Source organism: Antrostomus carolinensis, unplaced genomic scaffold, assembly GCF_000700745.2.
Source record: "Antrostomus carolinensis isolate BGI_N321 unplaced genomic scaffold, ASM70074v2 scaffold13123, whole genome shotgun sequence".
NCBI classification, from domain to species: Eukaryota; Metazoa; Chordata; class Aves; order Caprimulgiformes; family Caprimulgidae; genus Antrostomus; species Antrostomus carolinensis.
In genome coordinates, this window is record NW_010305999.1 from 1,378 (window position 1) to 18,387 (window position 17,010).

At 52.0% G+C, this 17,010-nt stretch overlaps 2 protein-coding genes across 2 annotated transcripts in view; one reads left to right on the plus strand and one right to left on the minus strand.

Annotated features, from left to right (window-relative positions):
• Positions 1–60: 60 nt before the first annotated feature.
• Positions 61–9,502, plus strand: DNAJC16 (DnaJ heat shock protein family (Hsp40) member C16; the record flags this gene model as incomplete). Its single annotated transcript, XM_010164983.1, has 13 exons — positions 61–127; positions 1,087–1,417; positions 2,875–3,059; positions 4,364–4,468; positions 5,360–5,518; positions 5,879–6,009; positions 6,253–6,436; positions 6,633–6,815; positions 7,072–7,148; positions 7,626–7,706; positions 7,812–7,910; positions 8,332–8,502; positions 8,934–9,502. Coding segments are annotated over 13 exons (2,170 nt in total), but the record flags the coding sequence as incomplete, so codon positions are not given.
• Positions 9,503–13,023: 3,521 nt separating this feature from the next.
• AGMAT (agmatinase (putative)) overlaps positions 13,024–17,010 on the minus strand; it is a 5,161-nt gene continuing 1,174 nt past the window's right edge. Inside the window, 6 exon segments of the mRNA XM_029084278.1 lie at positions 13,024–13,160; positions 13,288–13,372; positions 14,215–14,394; positions 15,331–15,526; positions 15,654–15,702; positions 16,903–17,010. Of these exon segments, the coding sequence (XP_028940111.1) occupies positions 13,087–13,160; positions 13,288–13,372; positions 14,215–14,394; positions 15,331–15,526; positions 15,654–15,702; positions 16,903–17,010 (692 nt within the window). The 3' untranslated portion in view covers positions 13,024–13,086.

Here is a 17,010-nt window from a genome sequence, read left to right on the forward strand (position 1 = left end):
TGACCCCCCTTGTCCTCCGGGGAACCGCTGACCCCCTTTTCCTCCGGTTTTGCCTCGTAGGCACCCTGACAAAAACAAGGACCCAGGAGCAGAAGACAAATTCATCCAGATCAGCAAAGCCTACGAGGTAAGGCGCTCTCCTTGCTAAACTCCTGCCCTCCTTAAAAGTTAAGTCACCTTATTTTTCCATATGTGCCTTTATGCTTTTTCTTCTCCGTGTACCTCTATGTGGAAAAGGTGCTGAACCCCGTGGAGATGGACGCTGCTGACCAGAAGTTTCCTCTCCTTTTTCAACACAGAGCCACTGGCTGTCACCGGCCTGGCCTCTGTTGCAAACATTTTGCTACAAGTCTGTCCTGTTGTCACTAAAAAGCCTCAAACGAGGGAGACGCGGGTATTCGCCGAGCCCCGCGCAGCTGAGTGGCCGTCTTCTCCGTGTCACACGTACATACAAGCATTTTGGGGGGTGACTTAAGCAACATAAATCACCCTGGGGCTTTACTTGCTTCAAATAACTCTTTGCTTAAGTAGTTATTTGCACATCGCTCCTGCACGGCTCTCGAAATCGGCTGCCCCAGTTTGCGGCGGCTGACCCGATACTTCCACAGCCGAAATAAAGCAAATCCTCATCTCTCAGCTGAGGATAAGAAAAATAAATAAAAATAAAAATGCCATTTCTCTGTGGGGCTTCTGGCCGTTTGGTAAAACTTGAGGTGCTTTCTGATGTGCTGAGAAAACCTTTGACGTTCAAGGAGACGCCAGCAAAAGCCCCTGCAGACAAGAGCCTTAATGCTCCGGCGGCGTGACGCACGGGCTGGAGGAGCGATCGGTGTCAGAAATGGGGACAGTGGATTGACAAGCTCCTTTTCTTTGGGGTTTTGGGGTTTTTTTTAAACCCTTATTTACCACAGCCAGCCTGGAAGCGATGTGATAATTCCCTTTCCACAATATTTATCCCTCAGCAAAGGCTGTGCGTTCCCTTGCAGTCCGTCCTTACGTGGCTGCAGTTATTTACGCTGAGGGATTATTGTCGGGACAGTTCCCTCCTCACGATTTCAAGCAACTGTTTTATCATTTACTTCCCAGATTCTCTCCAATGAGGAAAAAAGGGCAAATTTTGATCGTTATGGAGATGCTGGGGAAAGCCAGGGCTACTCTCAGCACCAGCATCGCCAGTTCCACCACTTCCACGAAGGCTTCTACTTTGACGAGTCCTTCTTCCATTTCCCTTTCAATTCGGAGAGGCGCGACACCTCCGACGAAAAGTATTTGCTCCATTTTTCCCACTACGTCAACGAAATCGTGCCAGACAGCTTCAAGAAACCTTACCTCATTAAAATAACCTCTGACTGGTGTTTCAGCTGCATCCACATCGAGCCCGTGTGGAAGGAAGTCGCTCAGGAATTGGAGGCGCTGGGTAAGGACGAAGCCGTTGAGCTTGGGCGCGCGTCTCTCGCCCGGCGAGGCTGCGGCCGTTGCCTTCGGCTTGGGAAGACTGAGTTTAATCCGTACATTTCCTCAGGAATTTATCCTGACGCTTTCTTGTGTGTTACTAACGTTGATGAGGCTGTTATGTTAGAAAGGAGGAAGAAAAAAATAGTCCTGCAGATCACAAGGGCCCGGTGCCTTTTCTGCTGTCCCTCCGGCTGGTGGCTCAGTCCAACGCCGACGATAATAAACGCCGGCGTGGCCGAGGGCTGATGGCACCACCACGAGTTTAGGCCACCAGCATAAACGCTGTGTCGCTCTTTATCCTGCACTCGAGTGGCTTTGATAAGGAAAGATCCCTGCAGGGTATGTCCTCGACTTGAGGGCTGCTGCCAGACGGTGAAGTTTTAAGACTTACCGAGCGCATTTGGAGGCTGAGGAGTTATTTTGTACGTGCCACTCCACCCCCAGCTTCCTTGTGTTCCCCGCAGATGTTGTCTGGATATTCGTCTCTCCTTAGCTGTTTTGGTGGCTAATCTGTTTAATTCAACCCCACTTTTCTGCTACCAGAAAAATCACAAACTCAGCAGACAGCAGGAGACAAAGGCAGCGTGGTTCCCACTTGCCAGAATTTTTCTCCTTGAGGTTTGAATATAGCACATGAAATACCAGTGGACAGAAGACGAGAGGACAGGGTCTTCTCTCTCTCCCCCTAGATAAAGCTGTGAGTTTGCCATACAGTCTTCAAGGACTGTCAGAGGAGGAGAGGGAAGAGTTAGGAGGGACAGGCCCATGAATAACTCCCGAGCAGGGTGCTGGCCAAGGGAACTGCTCCTCAACCTCCATTTTCTACAAGGCGGTTTGGGTTGCTGGTGATCATAGAAGCACTTGGTTTGAAAAGACCTTTGAGATCATCGAGTCACAGAATCACAGAATGTCAGCGATTGGAAGGGACCCCAAAAGATCATCCAGTCCAATCCCCCTGCCAGAGCAGGAACCTCAATGAGATCACACAGGAAGGCGTCCAGGCGGGTCTTGAATGTCTCCAGAGAAGGAGACTCCACACCCTCCCTGGGCAGCCTGTCCCAGGGCTCTGTCACCCTCACTGTAAAGAAGTTTCTTGTCAAGTTGAAGCAGAACCTCCTGTGTTCCAGCTCACACCCATTGCCCCTTGTCCTACCATTGGGCATCACTGAGAAGAGCCTGGCTCCATCCTCCTGGCATTTACTCTTAACATATTTATAAACATTAATGAGGTCACCCCTCAGTCTCCTCTTCTCCAACCATACCTGTCCACTACTAAACCAGATCTCTGAGCACCCCATCATTTCAATACTGGCAGGGATAGTGACACAACCCCTTCCCTAGGTAGCCTGAGAACCTTTTCAGTGAAGAATTTTTTTCCTCATATCCAATCTTCCATGTGAACCCGCTCTCCTTTTTCAGGAGTGGGAATCGGAGTCGTTCACGCTGGGTACGAAAGGCGCCTCGCCCATCACCTCGGTGCCCACAGCACACCGTCCATCCTAGGGCTCATTAATGGGAAAATAACCTTCTTCCACAACGCTGTCATCCGAGAGAACCTGCGGCAGTTCGTGGAGAACCTTCTGCCGGGGAATCTCGTAGAAAAGGTACGTTCTAGCCAGAGTGGCACGTGCTGCTTCTCCTCCGTGTCTGCATATTCATCTCTCCTTAGCTGTTTCGGTGCCTAATCTGTTTAATTCAGCCCCTGAGCTTATCTGTGTCACAAACACGAGAAGATCTGACCGAGGCTGGTGAGGTGAAGCGTTTTGAGAGCTGTAATTACAGCTACAAACCCCGGAGCTGTCGGAGGCGACGCCGCTCCGGAACGCTTCTCCTTGTGAGACGGCTACTCTGCGGTTACACCAGCAACTCTGTGCACACCGGCTGCTCTCCCAGTTGTAACACGGCTGCCAGAGCTGTACAAAACCTGCCCCTGGGTTCAGGATCATCCTGCCCTACCCACCTGCTGGATTTCACTTCCCTTCTCCTTTCTCGGGGTTTCACCCAGCACATTAAGGTCCCCTCACTAACTCGTAGGCATTTACTGCTAAAAACTCACTGACACAGAGACCCGTGGTTTCTTTCATCCAGTTTGGATTCAGACCTTTGAATATGGAGCTGGCAGTGCAAACCCTTTCAAAGTTCTAGGTAAAACCTCTTACTAGATAAAAAAATCCTGCATTTCAGCCTTGCCTGGTTATTTTCAGCAGAGCCCACCTCCCGTTTCAGTGTGATGCTCCCCCCAATCAGCCCCCACCGCGCTCTCACTTGCCTGTCCTCTGCTCGGAGCCTCGTTCACCTCACCGCGTTCTCCCTCGGGGTCTTGGAGGAGGGTCACCCTTCCCAACAGACTCTTGACTTGCTGTCCTCTGGTTATTGGAGTTCTCACACCAAAAGCGGGGTCTGCTGTCCCTTCCCATGGCTTAAGCAGCCATTTCACCTCCTGCAGTCAGGCCTTCCACAAAAACAGGCTGCTCCTCAACCTGTGAGCCCCACCAACCAGCTGTGGTCTCCCTTTTATCTCCTTCCTGGAGGTCACAGAGGTACCGCAGCTGAAACAAAGCAGGTTTGATGGAGCCCAGGGGTTCCTGTTAACCCTCAGCTTCCCCTTCTATACAAAACATATGGCCCCAGTGAACAGTTATGAGAACACGAGCGGCATCAGCATTGACGGAGGGTGCAATGACTACGAGGGTTGGTGGGGGGGTCGAGACTGATGGTTTCAGCTCATTTCCCACATCAAAAAAGCACGGATCGGGCGTACCTGTTGGAAAGGCAAACCCCCAGTCTGCTCTCTGTAACACCTGCACAGCTCTTCCAGATTGGGTTCTCATTGGGACACCTAATCCTAGAGCATTGCATGTGTCTTAACAGTTCTGAGGTTAAACTAACGTGCTGACTCTATTTAAAGATTACAGATAAAAACTACGTCCGCTTTCTCTCCAACTGGAAGAAAGAAAACAAGCCCCACGTCCTCCTGTTTGATCATATGCCAGTTGTGCCCTTATTATACAAGGTAACATGATTTCTATGGCTGCATTGTTGACTTGCTAAGAAATCCAGCTGTTCCAAAAGAAAATACAGTATCACTGTGAGCCGGGGCGGACCGATGCCTCTAAATCCTAAATATTGACCAATTCTACTGGGTTCAGGATCTACTGATTTGATTCTACTTCTTCTGAAGATTCAACTTCTACTGAAGTTGATTCTACTTCTTCTAAACCTACTGAAAGAGGGGAGGTTTAGATGAGATATTAGGAAGAAGTTCTTCACTGTGAGGGTGGTCAGACACTGGAACAGGTTGCCCAGAGAAGCTGTGGCTGCTTCTCCCTGGAAGTGTTCTCGGCCAGGCTGGATGAGGCTTTGAGCAGCCTGGTCTAGTGGAAGGTGTCCCTGCTGCTGGCAGGGGGGTTGGAACTGGATGAGCTTTAAGGTCTCTTCCAACCCAAACCAGTCTGGGATTCTATGATTCGTGTCAGTTAAACACAGCACGGCCAGATGACCGACTCATCAGGAGTCTGTTCCTCTGTCCTGCCGTGGATGTACCCGTACGAATGCGAAGCTGCGGGTGGGTTTCGGAGGTAGAGGCAACAGAGGCGTGTCCTGACCTTGATGGGTAATGAGAGATTTTTGCAGCACATCTAACTGGGGTTACTGGAAAGCCCGTTTCCTAAGAAACCCCCGTTTCCGTGCAAAGTGCCGGGCTGTAACACAAAGCTGTGGATCCATTGGGGCTCCTGTACGATGACTAAGGGAACGCAGACTCCAGGTCAGCAAGGAGAGGAAGGGCTGTCAGCACATGCCCAGCGACATTTAAACAACGGGAGGGTGTTCTCAAAGCAAAAGCCCTCAGGGGAGAGAACGTGTTGTTTGCTCTCTTTAACGCCGGTGATCTCTTCCCTTCCAGCTGACGGCCTTTGCCTACCGCGATTACTTGTCCTTTGGCTACGTGTACGTCGGACTCCGAGGCACGGAAGAGTTGTCCAGTCAGTACAACATCAATGTCTACACTCCCACCATTATGATCTTCAAGGAGCACATCGACAAGCCCGCCGATGTTGTGCAGGTATTGCTCAGAGCCCTCTTCAGCAGCTCTCGTGTGGATGTCGAGGTGTCTCCTCACCGAGCCTGCGATGAGAGTTTGGTCACTAGCGCGCGTTCGCTCTCAGCAGAATCTCGGGCTTCAGCAGAGGCCAGAGTGGCCCTTAGGAGGGAGAAAGCTTGGTAGGCTTCAGCTGTGCTGCCTGACCCTTCGAGGAGGGTGGCTGCAGGTAGCTTCTCGGTCTTGGGGCCTCCAAACATCTCGGGTGATTTCAGCGAGACTCAGGGCTGGCAGCCTTCCCCGGGCTTCAGACAAGAACGTCGCAACAGCTTCGCTCTCCTCATCCTGCTCGGTTCTGACCTCTGCTTTCTTTGTCCTCGCCAGGCACGAGATATGAAGAAGCAGCTCATTGATGACTTCCTTTCCCAGAATAAGTTCCTCATGGTGGCCAGACTCACCAACCAGAGGCTATTCCAGGAGCTGTGTCCCGTCAAGAAGTCTCACCGCCAGCGAAAGTAAGTCTCCGCGGGTGACGCATCCCCCTGTTTTGTTCCCCGAGGCTCCGGGGCCTCTCCTGAAGCCACCTTTCCTCAAATTCTGAGGGAGAAGGGAAACAACTGCCCTGGATCACGTTGGGTATCCACATTGTTTGATAGTTGCTGGCTCTACAAGATCATTCTGTCTAGTGGAAAGGGGACAGTCGTTCCCTCTCGCGTCCAGAACGGCTCTTAATGCTCCGTCTCGTTGTGTTGCCTTAGGCACTGCGTCGTCCTGCTGACCGGAGAAGGCGATAAGTTTGCTGAGGCTTACGAGGCCTTTTTGACTTTTGCTGTGGCCAACACCAAAGACACGCTGAAGTTTGTGCACATCTACAACGAACGGCAGCCGGAATTTGCGGACGCCTTGCTGATGGATGATGAGAGGTTTCGGGGAAAATCAGCTGTGAGGATTTCCTTTATTTTCTTTTTTCCCCTTTTCTTCCTTTCTCTTTTCATCTCTCATTCTAACTCTCATCACTTTATGTAGGATGCTATTCCTTGATCTGACACTTAATTCTGGCCAGTACTTTGAAGCGTAACATCTGTCTAGTACAAAGTTCCTCCCTCTCTGACATCAGCGATGTTATCGTCTCCTCCAGGTGGTCATTCTGGAGCGACGCAATAACGCGGGGAAGATCGCCTATAAAACCTTGGAGGAGGCCTGGCAAGGCAGCAAAGAGGACAACTTCATCCTCCTGGATCTCCTGGACCAGCTGAGGACAGACCCCGGCCTTCTCTCTTCAGAGACTGTCCTGGCAGACTTGAATGATGAACTCGCTCCCGTAAGTGCTCGGCCTTTCCAGCTGCCTAACTGCCTTTTTGGACAGTCCCGTTACCATCATTTACCAACTTTAGTTCTATTTTAAAACACCAAGGCAAGACTCTTTAAAAAAAGGGGGTTTTGCTCACAAAAGGAAGCTCGTGGCACGCTCTGAAGCCGATTCGGCCCGGGGTTCTGTTTAAGGGAGGGCAGTCTTACCAGGACTCTGATAGCAGCTTTGTCATTTGCTTTTTTTCCCTCTTTTTCTTTTGAAACAGATGTTCCTTATCCGATGGCTCTACTCCACGCTGGACTATATCTCGGACTGCTGGGACAGTTTGTTTCACAGTAACTGGTACGGACTGGGCGTTAACGAGTCTCGATAGGGAGCAGGATTGCTGTTCTCTTGTTCAGATGCACAGTCAAACCAGGTTCTTATTCATAGGAACTGAGAACCTACCAAAACACACGGGTGCCCGTTTTCTCTGGAGATTTAGGTGAAGAGCACTGACACCACAGCGGTGCCAGCTTCTGCCTCGACTCCTGGGCTCTTTGGCCTCGAGGCTGAGCGTGGACGTTACGCTTTGAACACACCCAGCAGTGTTGTTTTTCCACCACCTTCCTCTCACCTCATTTTAAAACGGATCCATTTTCCTTCTCCTCCTTTTGGGTGGGAGCAGGACAGCACTCCAAACCTTGATCCTCTTTAAAACCCCAGGAAACAAGCCAAGTTTCTGGGGGAAACTGCATGGTATTACTTGAGGTAGATGGGAACTGAAATTCAAGCAGAAATTGCGCGACTCACGTACCTGATTGCAACTCTTCCCCTCAGGCGAGAAATGATGCCGCTGCTGTCCCTGCTCTTCTCTGCGCTCTTCATTCTCTTTGGCACCGTTATTGTTCAGGCTTTCAGGTGAGTGCTCCCACCAAAACATCCCAGGGGATCTTATGGTCCAGCCAATAGCACCTCAGTCCAATCTGTCGCCTTAATCTCACACAAGATAATCTTCCTTTGCAGCGATTCGAGCGATACAAGAGACTCTGCTCCCTCTGAGAAAGAAGAAACCGCCGCAAAGACCGAGAAGAACGACACGAGCTTCAGCAAAGAGAGTAACAGGTTCCCTCTCTCATTTCTCCAGACGTGTTTTCCGCTGAAGCGTTGCTTGGGGAGCACCTGAGCGCAGAGAGAGCGTTGGGAGGACAGCAGAGAAGGGCCAGAGTCGTGCGGACGTAGCACAGTTGTTGAGCGGGGCGGGTGGGAGCGGTGTTCGGCAAGGACAGGGCTGCACAAACCTAGTAAGCTGCTCTCGTGGAGTTTAGCCCAGGCAACAATCGTAGGGGAAGGGTGAAGCTCTGACTGACTCGTCGAGGGGGATCCAAGTCTGCAGCGATTAAACTGCCTGTAGCTACAAGGCACAGGGACGGCTCCGTGCAAGGGGGTGGGGAATGAATTCACAGTTTCTCCATCCATGGTTTCTCCATCCTCGGTTGCTCCCGGTCCCTCGCTCCCCTTTCACTCAGTCACTGTTTTGTTGCAGCAGGATTCCCAAAAAGGGCTTTGTCGAGGTGACTGAGCTCACGGACATCAACTACACCAGTAACTTGGTACGCCTGAGGCCGGGTCACATGAATGTGGTCTTGATCTTGTCCAACTCAACCAAAACCATCCTCCTCCAGAAGTTTGCTCTGGAAGTCTACACCTTCACAGGGTAGGTCGGGGCCCTCTCCCGAGATTCTGTTACTGTTTTAACAACTTGTGTCGTGCTGCTCTGATGACAAGTTAGGAGTGGTGTTGGCTCCATTGCCAGGAGGGAACGCTTCTGTTGAGCAAAGCAGCCTCTGCCCTCGTTAATGGCAACGAGCTACCAAAAACCTAGTGGCCTTTCCTGGCCGTACTCGGTGAAGGTGCCCAGATGAGCCTGGCACCACGGCTGCTTTGGCTCTACCCACATTTCAACAAACAGAGAGCACGGCAGTGCTGCACGCCAGGTAATTGTCACCTGCGCTGAACTGGGTTACAGAAGCAGCTGTGGTGACACAGCTCTGCCCCTGCCCTTGTTTACAAACGCTTACCTGTCCGGCAGGAATCCGGCCTGACTCGGGAGACGGGCTAATCCTGCTTCTCTGCTCTTCCCCCCAGGAGCAGCTCGCTTCATTTCTCCTTCCTCAGCCTGGACAAGCACCGAGAATGGCTGGAGTACCTGTTAGAGTTCGCGCAGGATGCGGCCCCCATCCCAAACCAGTACGACAAGCATTTCCTCGAGCGCGACTACACGGGCTACGTCCTGGCTCTCAACGGCCATAAGAAATACTTCTGCCTCTTTAAGCCTCACAGATCAGGGGATGAGGGAGGAACCCTGGGATCGTGTGAGGATTACGATTCCTCGCTACATACAGAAGCCAAAGGGAAATCCTCCTGCAGCCCGGGATCTCGATCCATTAAAAACAAATTACACAAATTGTCCTTTTGGATGGAACGCCTCCTCGAGGGTTCCTTACAGAGGTTCTATATCCCCTCGTGGCCCGCGCTAGACTGAGGGGTTTTAAAAGAGATTCTAACAGACAAAACTTTTTATGAAGAAAACAAGGGACAGCTCTTTCCAGGAACACACAAACAAGCGTGATGAACGGACCTTAGGTTTTAGATAAACTCTCCTCGGGCCGGCGACTAGAAAATATCTCCCCGCGTCTGGAGCCCGGGAGCGCAGCCAAGCGCACCAATTCCTTCCACCCGCTCCTTCGTGCGTTCGGACGCCGCGCTACCCCAGAGCCAAGGAGTCTGGTTTTCCCTTCTTGTCCTGCCACATCTGCTTCCCGAGTCGCCCCCGTTCCATCTCTCGTTTTACCTCGGTTGAAGAAAACAAACCCGTGACTTCTCCGCCGCGGTGACTCGGTCCGGACCGAACGCGGCCGGTGACGCAGGTCGGGTCGTGGTTCTCTCTCTCTCTCCCCTTCCCCGTGTGCTTAGCCCATGGTGCATGGTGTAACACTGGCAAATCCCTGCAGACCCTCCCAGGCCCTGCCTTTCCGAAAGGCCTCTTCCCACCAGGCAGTACTTGTATCGGCTTTCCCTGTGGTAAGTGATCTAGAGTATGGTGGGGAGCATCTCCCTCGTAGCAAATCCGTAGCTGGGACTCGCCTGTGGCGCGGGCTCGTAGGCGATCTGCATGTTTCACGCTCCTGGTGTCATAGTTCCACGTGCAGCTTCACCGGCTAAACCGTAACCGGGAAGGGAAGGGGGTTTTTTGCACGGCCGTAAATACTGTAAAGGTGTTGAGCCATTTAAATGTCACACTGATTTTTTTCAGATGCCTTTTCTGCTTCTTGTCGATTTTAGACGATGTATCCTAGAGCCATAACTTTGTGTCCTCAGATTGTAGGCGTGAGCTGCTATGAGCCAGTAGATGTGTAAAAAAGAAACTCTACCTAGCTGCTAGGGAGTCGCTCCGGGCTCCTTTCAAACACCCTGACATCTGTAGTACAAACCAACCTTTTCTTTGTATCAAGGAACCTAATTCTTCGACGATTGTATTCTTGAAACGTTGCCCCAGAAGCGCTTCCTTCGCTTTAGGTGTGAAACTCCTTTCGGTTTAGACACGGGTTCAAGACGCTCGGTTTCGGCCTCTCGCGCGTTTCCTTCTCTCCACAAACCTTTTCTTTCTCAACACGCAGGCTGCTGCCTTGGTTTTTTGTGTGTTTGCCTTGAGGTTTCTTTGTCTTTCGAATTCAGAGGTCTGTGGGAAGCGAGAAGAGTCGTAGCGCGCAGGGTTTGGTTGATGCTTTGCTCCGACAGCCGCTTTCAGCACCGTGGGGGGAAAGGGCGGCCCTCGGTACGGTGGCGAGCGGCAGATTTGCGGCCGCTTTCCACTCCTCAGGCGATAAAGCAAAGCAGTAGGGTTCCTCTTTGCAGCCAGGACTGAAATCCTGTGGGACTTGTTCTTCCTTTTCACTGCTCCGGGACAGACACTGTCACCTGGGCTGGTACTTGCCGCCCCTCCAGGTACCCCAGCCCCTGCGGTAGCAAGTTGCCGAAGCACGGGGGGCTGAGCCCTTCGCCGCAGGACTCTGAACCTGACGGTTGAGCACGGGGTGTTCATTAAAACCTCACTCAGCCTTTGCCACCTTAGTTACCATCTTAGCAGAGTGGCCAGTTGGAAATATCTATGCCAGTCCCTGAGCTAGCTGCCGATTCCATACAAAATCCGGGAATGCTCAAGTCATTTTCCTGCCTACATGACCCCAGTCGCTCACAAACCCTTGGCTTGCCGCGTTCCTCCCCACCCTGGGAGCAGATGGGCGTGCTTCGACCTCCGCAGGGATCTCAAACCTACTTCCAGATAAAGGCTACGATGCTACCAACTGCCCCTACGTGAGGTTACTTCATTTTAGCGCAGCAGACTGCGGGCCACAGCTTGTGCTGCTGCACGAATGAGGCACAGAAGTAGAGCGAAGGAAGAAAGGAAGGAAGGAAAGAAGGAAGGAAAGGCAGGCAGGCAGGCAGGCAAGGTCTTCTCCCTTCCAAAGAGCTCCGATGCGCACAGGTACCACTGAAACAGAGCAGGAGGGGGAACCAAACGCTGGCCTGACGCTGCTGGACTTGATTTCCGTTTGTCTGGAGCAATCATTGTAGCACTCTTGTGCTTTTCTCGCAACTTGCCGTGCAGGATGTGGCTAAAATAAGGTTGTAGCCTGCTGGAAGGCTCCGCATAACTTTTAAAAACGTTTGCAAAAGCAAGAAAGAATACTGTCCAGGTCTCTGTTGTCTCTTCAGCTAGTCAGAAACCAGGAGAAAACCCTTGATACGTGAAAAAAAAAGTGCCTCGCTGTGCTACAGCAAGGGAGGGAGTTCAGCCCTGCCCCAAGTAAGAAGACAAGGCCTTATGGCCTTCAAAATACAGCCGTGTGCTGCACAGCTGCTGGAATCCTCGGTTTCATTTTCTTTTTAGCACGGGTAACCTCCCCTTTTATAGACTGAGCTTTGTTTGTTTAAGGAATGTTTGCAGCAGTCCGTCCTGGCCGGGAACACGGTTCCTGTCCAGCTCTTAACTCTGCCCTTCGCTGCTCTTAACCAGGTCAGAATAACTCGGCTCGTGTCGCTGTTTGATGGAAAAACTCCTTTCACGGGCTGAAGCAAACGCCAAACTGTTCTAAACCCCTCGTTTAGTTAGCTTTGGTGTCCATCGTGGTGCTTGCTTTCTCATAGCAGAGCGTGGTCCGAGGCTTCTTACGCCCGAAATCCATCTGCCCTCTCCCAGCAGTCGCGAGCCGTCACCCTCCGATAATTTTCTAACCTGTATCGACCCGTATCGTAACGTATCATCAGCAAATGCACTCGTGATTTGTTACCCACGTGGTGGTTCATCATCCAAAGATTGAGGAGATTCAGTCCTAGTGCACCAGTCTAGTGCAGTCGGAGCGAAGGCACAGCGCTCCGAAGCTGAAACGAAAGGTTGTTACCAAAACTCCTCCCCGTACCGAGCGTGGTGGGCAGCGGTTGGCCGGGGCTGGCGGCCTCTGCTCTGCCAGTCACTGAAATCCTGCCAGGAACCAGTACATTACCACAGCTGAGATGTAGGACTGAAAACTAGGTACATATTTTGCACTTTTGATACTGGGAGTGGGGGGGGGAATTAACTTATTTGGCAAACTTGTCTTTTTTTATTTTTGTTTTTCTTTTTTTTTCTTTTCTTTTTTTTTGGTATTTGTGACCAAATACTGATGTCATTTTGTTTTAAGACGATTACAGATTTGCAACCAAAATAAACTATTTTAATGTGTGATGAGGTGGCTCCGCGTTTCCATAACCAAACTGACATCACCTCCGCGTCAGCTCTGAAATTCCAGGAGCAATTAAACCTCTCCTGCCCTAAGAGATGCCTGGTTATCCCCGGCAAGAAATCCAGTCAGAGATTCCCAGGCCACCTTCAGGTGTCCTCCCCTCCTCTACGTTCATTATCCCACTGCTGCATCTTAATGAGAGAAACCTTTTCCCAGCAGCAGTTTTGCCATGAGCCAGGTGAGTAATTCCAGCCGTGGAAACGCCGTCAGCCTCATCTTCTCCTTTCCCAGGCAAACTCAAAAGCTACAGACACGAGTTACATGGGCTGTTCAAACCCACCTGCTACCTACAGCTGATCAGCTGAAAATTCCCTTTTCTAGTGGTAAATGGTGTTTATTCCTTACTGCAAAACCCGCGGTCGCTGCGATCGGTCGAGGAGGAGACGACACGAGGACGTGGGAAGCCTGAGCTGAGGTCGGGGTTGTGTTGTCCTTGGGGCAGGTGGGAGCTGCCCTCACATTGTCTTCACGCCGGGGAGAACGCAGAGCATCTCAAATAGCAGGTTTGCCCCCAGGAGGGCTGTGTTACCTGTGGAAAGATAAAAAATGGGGGGAAAAAAACCCCAAAGCAGCCATGAATGCCCGAGTGCTTTCATCCACGGCGGGGGGGCGCCATGCCGGGCACACGTCTTACTCTCAACCATCTTGAGACTCACCGGAGACATCGTACATGGGTGCGACTTCTACAAGGTCGCATCCCACTATGTTCAGTCCTTTGCAGCCACGAATTATCTCCAAAGCCTAGGAAAAAAAACAAAGAACAACAGATTTGGGATCAAGGAACCCGTCAGACCTAGTGTGGTGGTTTCATTTGGCAGCCAGACACAGCCGCTCGCTCGCTCTCCTGCCCCTCTCCAGGGAATAAGGGAGGGAAACAGATGGGTAAAAGTGAGAAAAACTCCTGGGTTAAGATAAAAACAATTTACTAATTGAAATAAAATAATATTAACAGTAATAATAGAATATGCAAATGAGCAATGCACAGTGCAGTTGCTCACCACCCGCTAACTGATGCCCAACCTGTCCCCAGAGACAGTCCCAACACCAAAACTGCAACCCCAGAAGAGTGACCCCTGAGAGAATCCCCAGCTTTCCGATCAACCCTCACTAATAACTGAACACAACGTGATGTGCTACGGCATATCCCACGGGCAGAGCCACATGCCAATTTGGGGTTTTGCTAATTACTTTGCTTTCCCCCTCCCAGTCCTTTACACTTGCAGACTAGCAAAAAACATGATGACTTTGGATGAGCAGCAACTAATAAGACGAGTAACTTATCAACATTCTTCTCATCATAAATCCCTCACAAACCAAAACGCAGCTATTCCAGCTACTAAGAAGAAAATTCACTTTATCCTGACGAAACCAGGACACCGAGTGTGCTGGTCAGGGCTCTGCTCTCCCCACACGCAGCTAAGGAATATACAGACCAAACCACACCAGCTCAACGCTTCCTTTCCTCCCTTCCACTAGGAAATGCTCCCCTAACCCTTGGCTTTGCTGCGCTGGCAGCACGACCTCCTGTAACAGCACCAAAAATGTCCCCTTCCCACTGGGAAACGAAGCTGCGTCCCCCTTACCTGCGCAGGTGTGAGCCCGGCTATCTCCGGCGTCCCGGTGCCCGGGGCGTACGCGGGGTCGAGTCCATCGATATCGAAACTGACGTACACGGGCTTGGCCCCCATCTGCTTCCTCACCTCCCCCATCAGCGGCACCAGGGATTTCCTCCAGCACTCTTCAGCCGGGACCACCCGGAATCCCTGAGGGTGCACAGAGATGCAGGCACCCGCTCAGAGAAAGGTGGGGGAAGCAGAGCATCCCCTGTCCCACCAGTGATTTCTGCCGGGATAAATCCTCATCCCAGGGCCAAGCGGCACAGATGCCCCTTGAAGGACCCTCTGCTCACCCCCACTTTCTCATTCTCTGCTCAGCTAATGGCTCAGTGTGCCAGGAGCACTTGTCCTGTGGGCCAAGCTGCTGCCATGGGACAAAATGCAGAAGAGATGTATTTTCTGAAATATGTATGTCTGAAGCCATATGGACCAGTTAGAACGAGTCCAGAGGAGGCCACCAGGATGATGTGAGGGCTGGAGCAGCTCTGCTGAGAGGACAGGCTGAGAGAGTTGGGGCTGCTCAGCCTGGAGAAGAGAAGGCTCCAGGGAGACCTTCTAGCGGCCTCCCAGTACCTGAAGGGGCTCCAGGAAGGCTGGGGAGGGACTTTGGCCAAGGGTAGGGAGTGACAGAACAAGGGGTGATGGCTTGAAAGTGGCAGAGGGGAGATGGAGATGAGATGTGAGGAAGAAATTCTTTGGTGTGAGGGTGGTGAGACAGTGTCCCAGGTTGGCCAGAGAAGCTGTGGCTGCTCCTCCCTGGAAGTGTTCAAGGCCAGGTTGGATGAGGCTTTGAGCAACCTGGTCTAGTGGAAGGTGTCCCTGCTGCTGGCAGGGGGGGTGGAACTGGATGAGCTTTAAGGTCCCTCCCAACCCAAACCAGGCTGGGATTCTGGGATTCTATGAAGCTGAGCAACCTGATCTGGTTGAAGATGTCCCTGCTCACTGCAGGGGGGTCGGACTAGATGACCTTTAGAGGTCCCTTCCAACCCAACACATTTTATGATTCTATAAATATTAATAACAAGGAATATTAATGGCAGGGAAAGAAAGCAGCGCTCAGCACGTGCCTGCGGCTGAGCTTACCTGGTCCCGGCAGTACTTGTAGGGATCGGGGTCATAGGAGGAGCCTCGGATGCCGATCTGGACCACGCGGCTGCAGTCCAGCAGCCCTTCCTCCACGCAGCGCCGGAACGGGGTCCCGTGGTAGATCTTCTCCCCCAGGGCTCTGTCTCCGGTGTCGGTGTGAGCATCCACGTGCACCAGTCCCACGGGACCGTGCCTAGTTGAGACAAGACGACCACGTTAGTCCCCACCCCGGGTACGATGGCACCATGGGCAGCAAACCAGGAGCCTTCCCAAGGCTCCTTCCCAGGTCCCTGTTCTACATTTCCTGGTGAGAAACTTACTTTTCTGCCACGGCCTGCAGGATGGGGTACGTGATGGTGTGATCTCCACCTGCAATAGGATAGGGAAGAGGGTGAAACACACTGTGACAGGTGCTCAGCATTCATCACATTTGTTCCCAGGTGATTTTTTTCCGCCCCCTTGCATTTATCCTGCACTTTATACACCTCAGGGATTCATTCCCAAAGGAAAATCTGAGGCTCCTGGGTGCAGGCTGCTTCCTCTCTCCCCTTCCCTCCTCAGGAAAAATGAGAGGACCAGAGACGTGTGACTCTGCTGGCAGGGGCAGCCCGTGGAACGGGACCCTTGACCCGGGTTATAAATAAGTGTTTGAGTCACTTCTGAGGACGCTGGAACGGGTAATTTGCCCCTCGTTACTACGGACACGCTCTTCATTTAGCGATGCCCGGCTGCAACGGCTGGAAACTCGAACGGGTGCTCAAATCATAGAATCATAGAATGGTTTGGGTTAGAAGGGACCTTAAAGCTCATCCAGTCCCAACCCCTCTGCCAGCAGCAGGGACACCTTCCACTAGACCAGGTTGCTCAAAGCCTCATCCAGCCTGGCCAAGAACACTTCCAGGGAGGGGGCATCTACAACTTCCTTGGGCAACCTGTTCCAGTGTCTGACCACCCTCACAGTGAAGAACTTCTTCCTAATATCTCATCTAAACCTCCCCTCTTCCACTTTAAACCCATTTCCCCTTGTTTTGTCATTAACTGCCCTTATGAAAAGTCCTTCCCCAGCTTTCTTGTAGGCCCCCTTCACGCTGCCGGGCGCTCGCTCAAGCCTGAAGCTTTTCAGAGGGGCACAAGCTGCTCGACAGGACACCAAAAGCACACTGCTGACTGGATTCATGGTGGAGCTTCAGGCCGGGCACTCAAACAGTCTCTTGGCTGACCCATCCTCCCCATTTTTGACACACAAGGCACCACTGATGGCAGGAATTTCAACAAAGAGCACGTAAATTTACCCATGATCTGGATGAGGCTTTGAGCAACCTGGTCTAGTGGAAGGTGTCCCTGCTGCTGGCAGGGGGGCTGGATGAGCTTTAAGGTCCCTCCCAACCCAAACCAGTCTGTGATTCTATGATTCTATGATTTAGCCCATGATTTAGCACAACCTCCCCCGGGCAGGGGACGGATTCATCGCTCACCTTCTACTGTGTTCAGACTGAACGAGGGCAGGAGAGGAGGGAGTTTGGCTGAAGAGGGACACGGCGGCACGGCAGGGAGACACGAGATCCTTACCCATGGTGAGGGGCACGCAGCCAGAGGCCACAATCTTCTGGTAGGAGTCTCGGATGAGGCGGCAGCTGTCGGGCAGGTTGTAGAGGTTCACGTTGACGTCCCCGATGT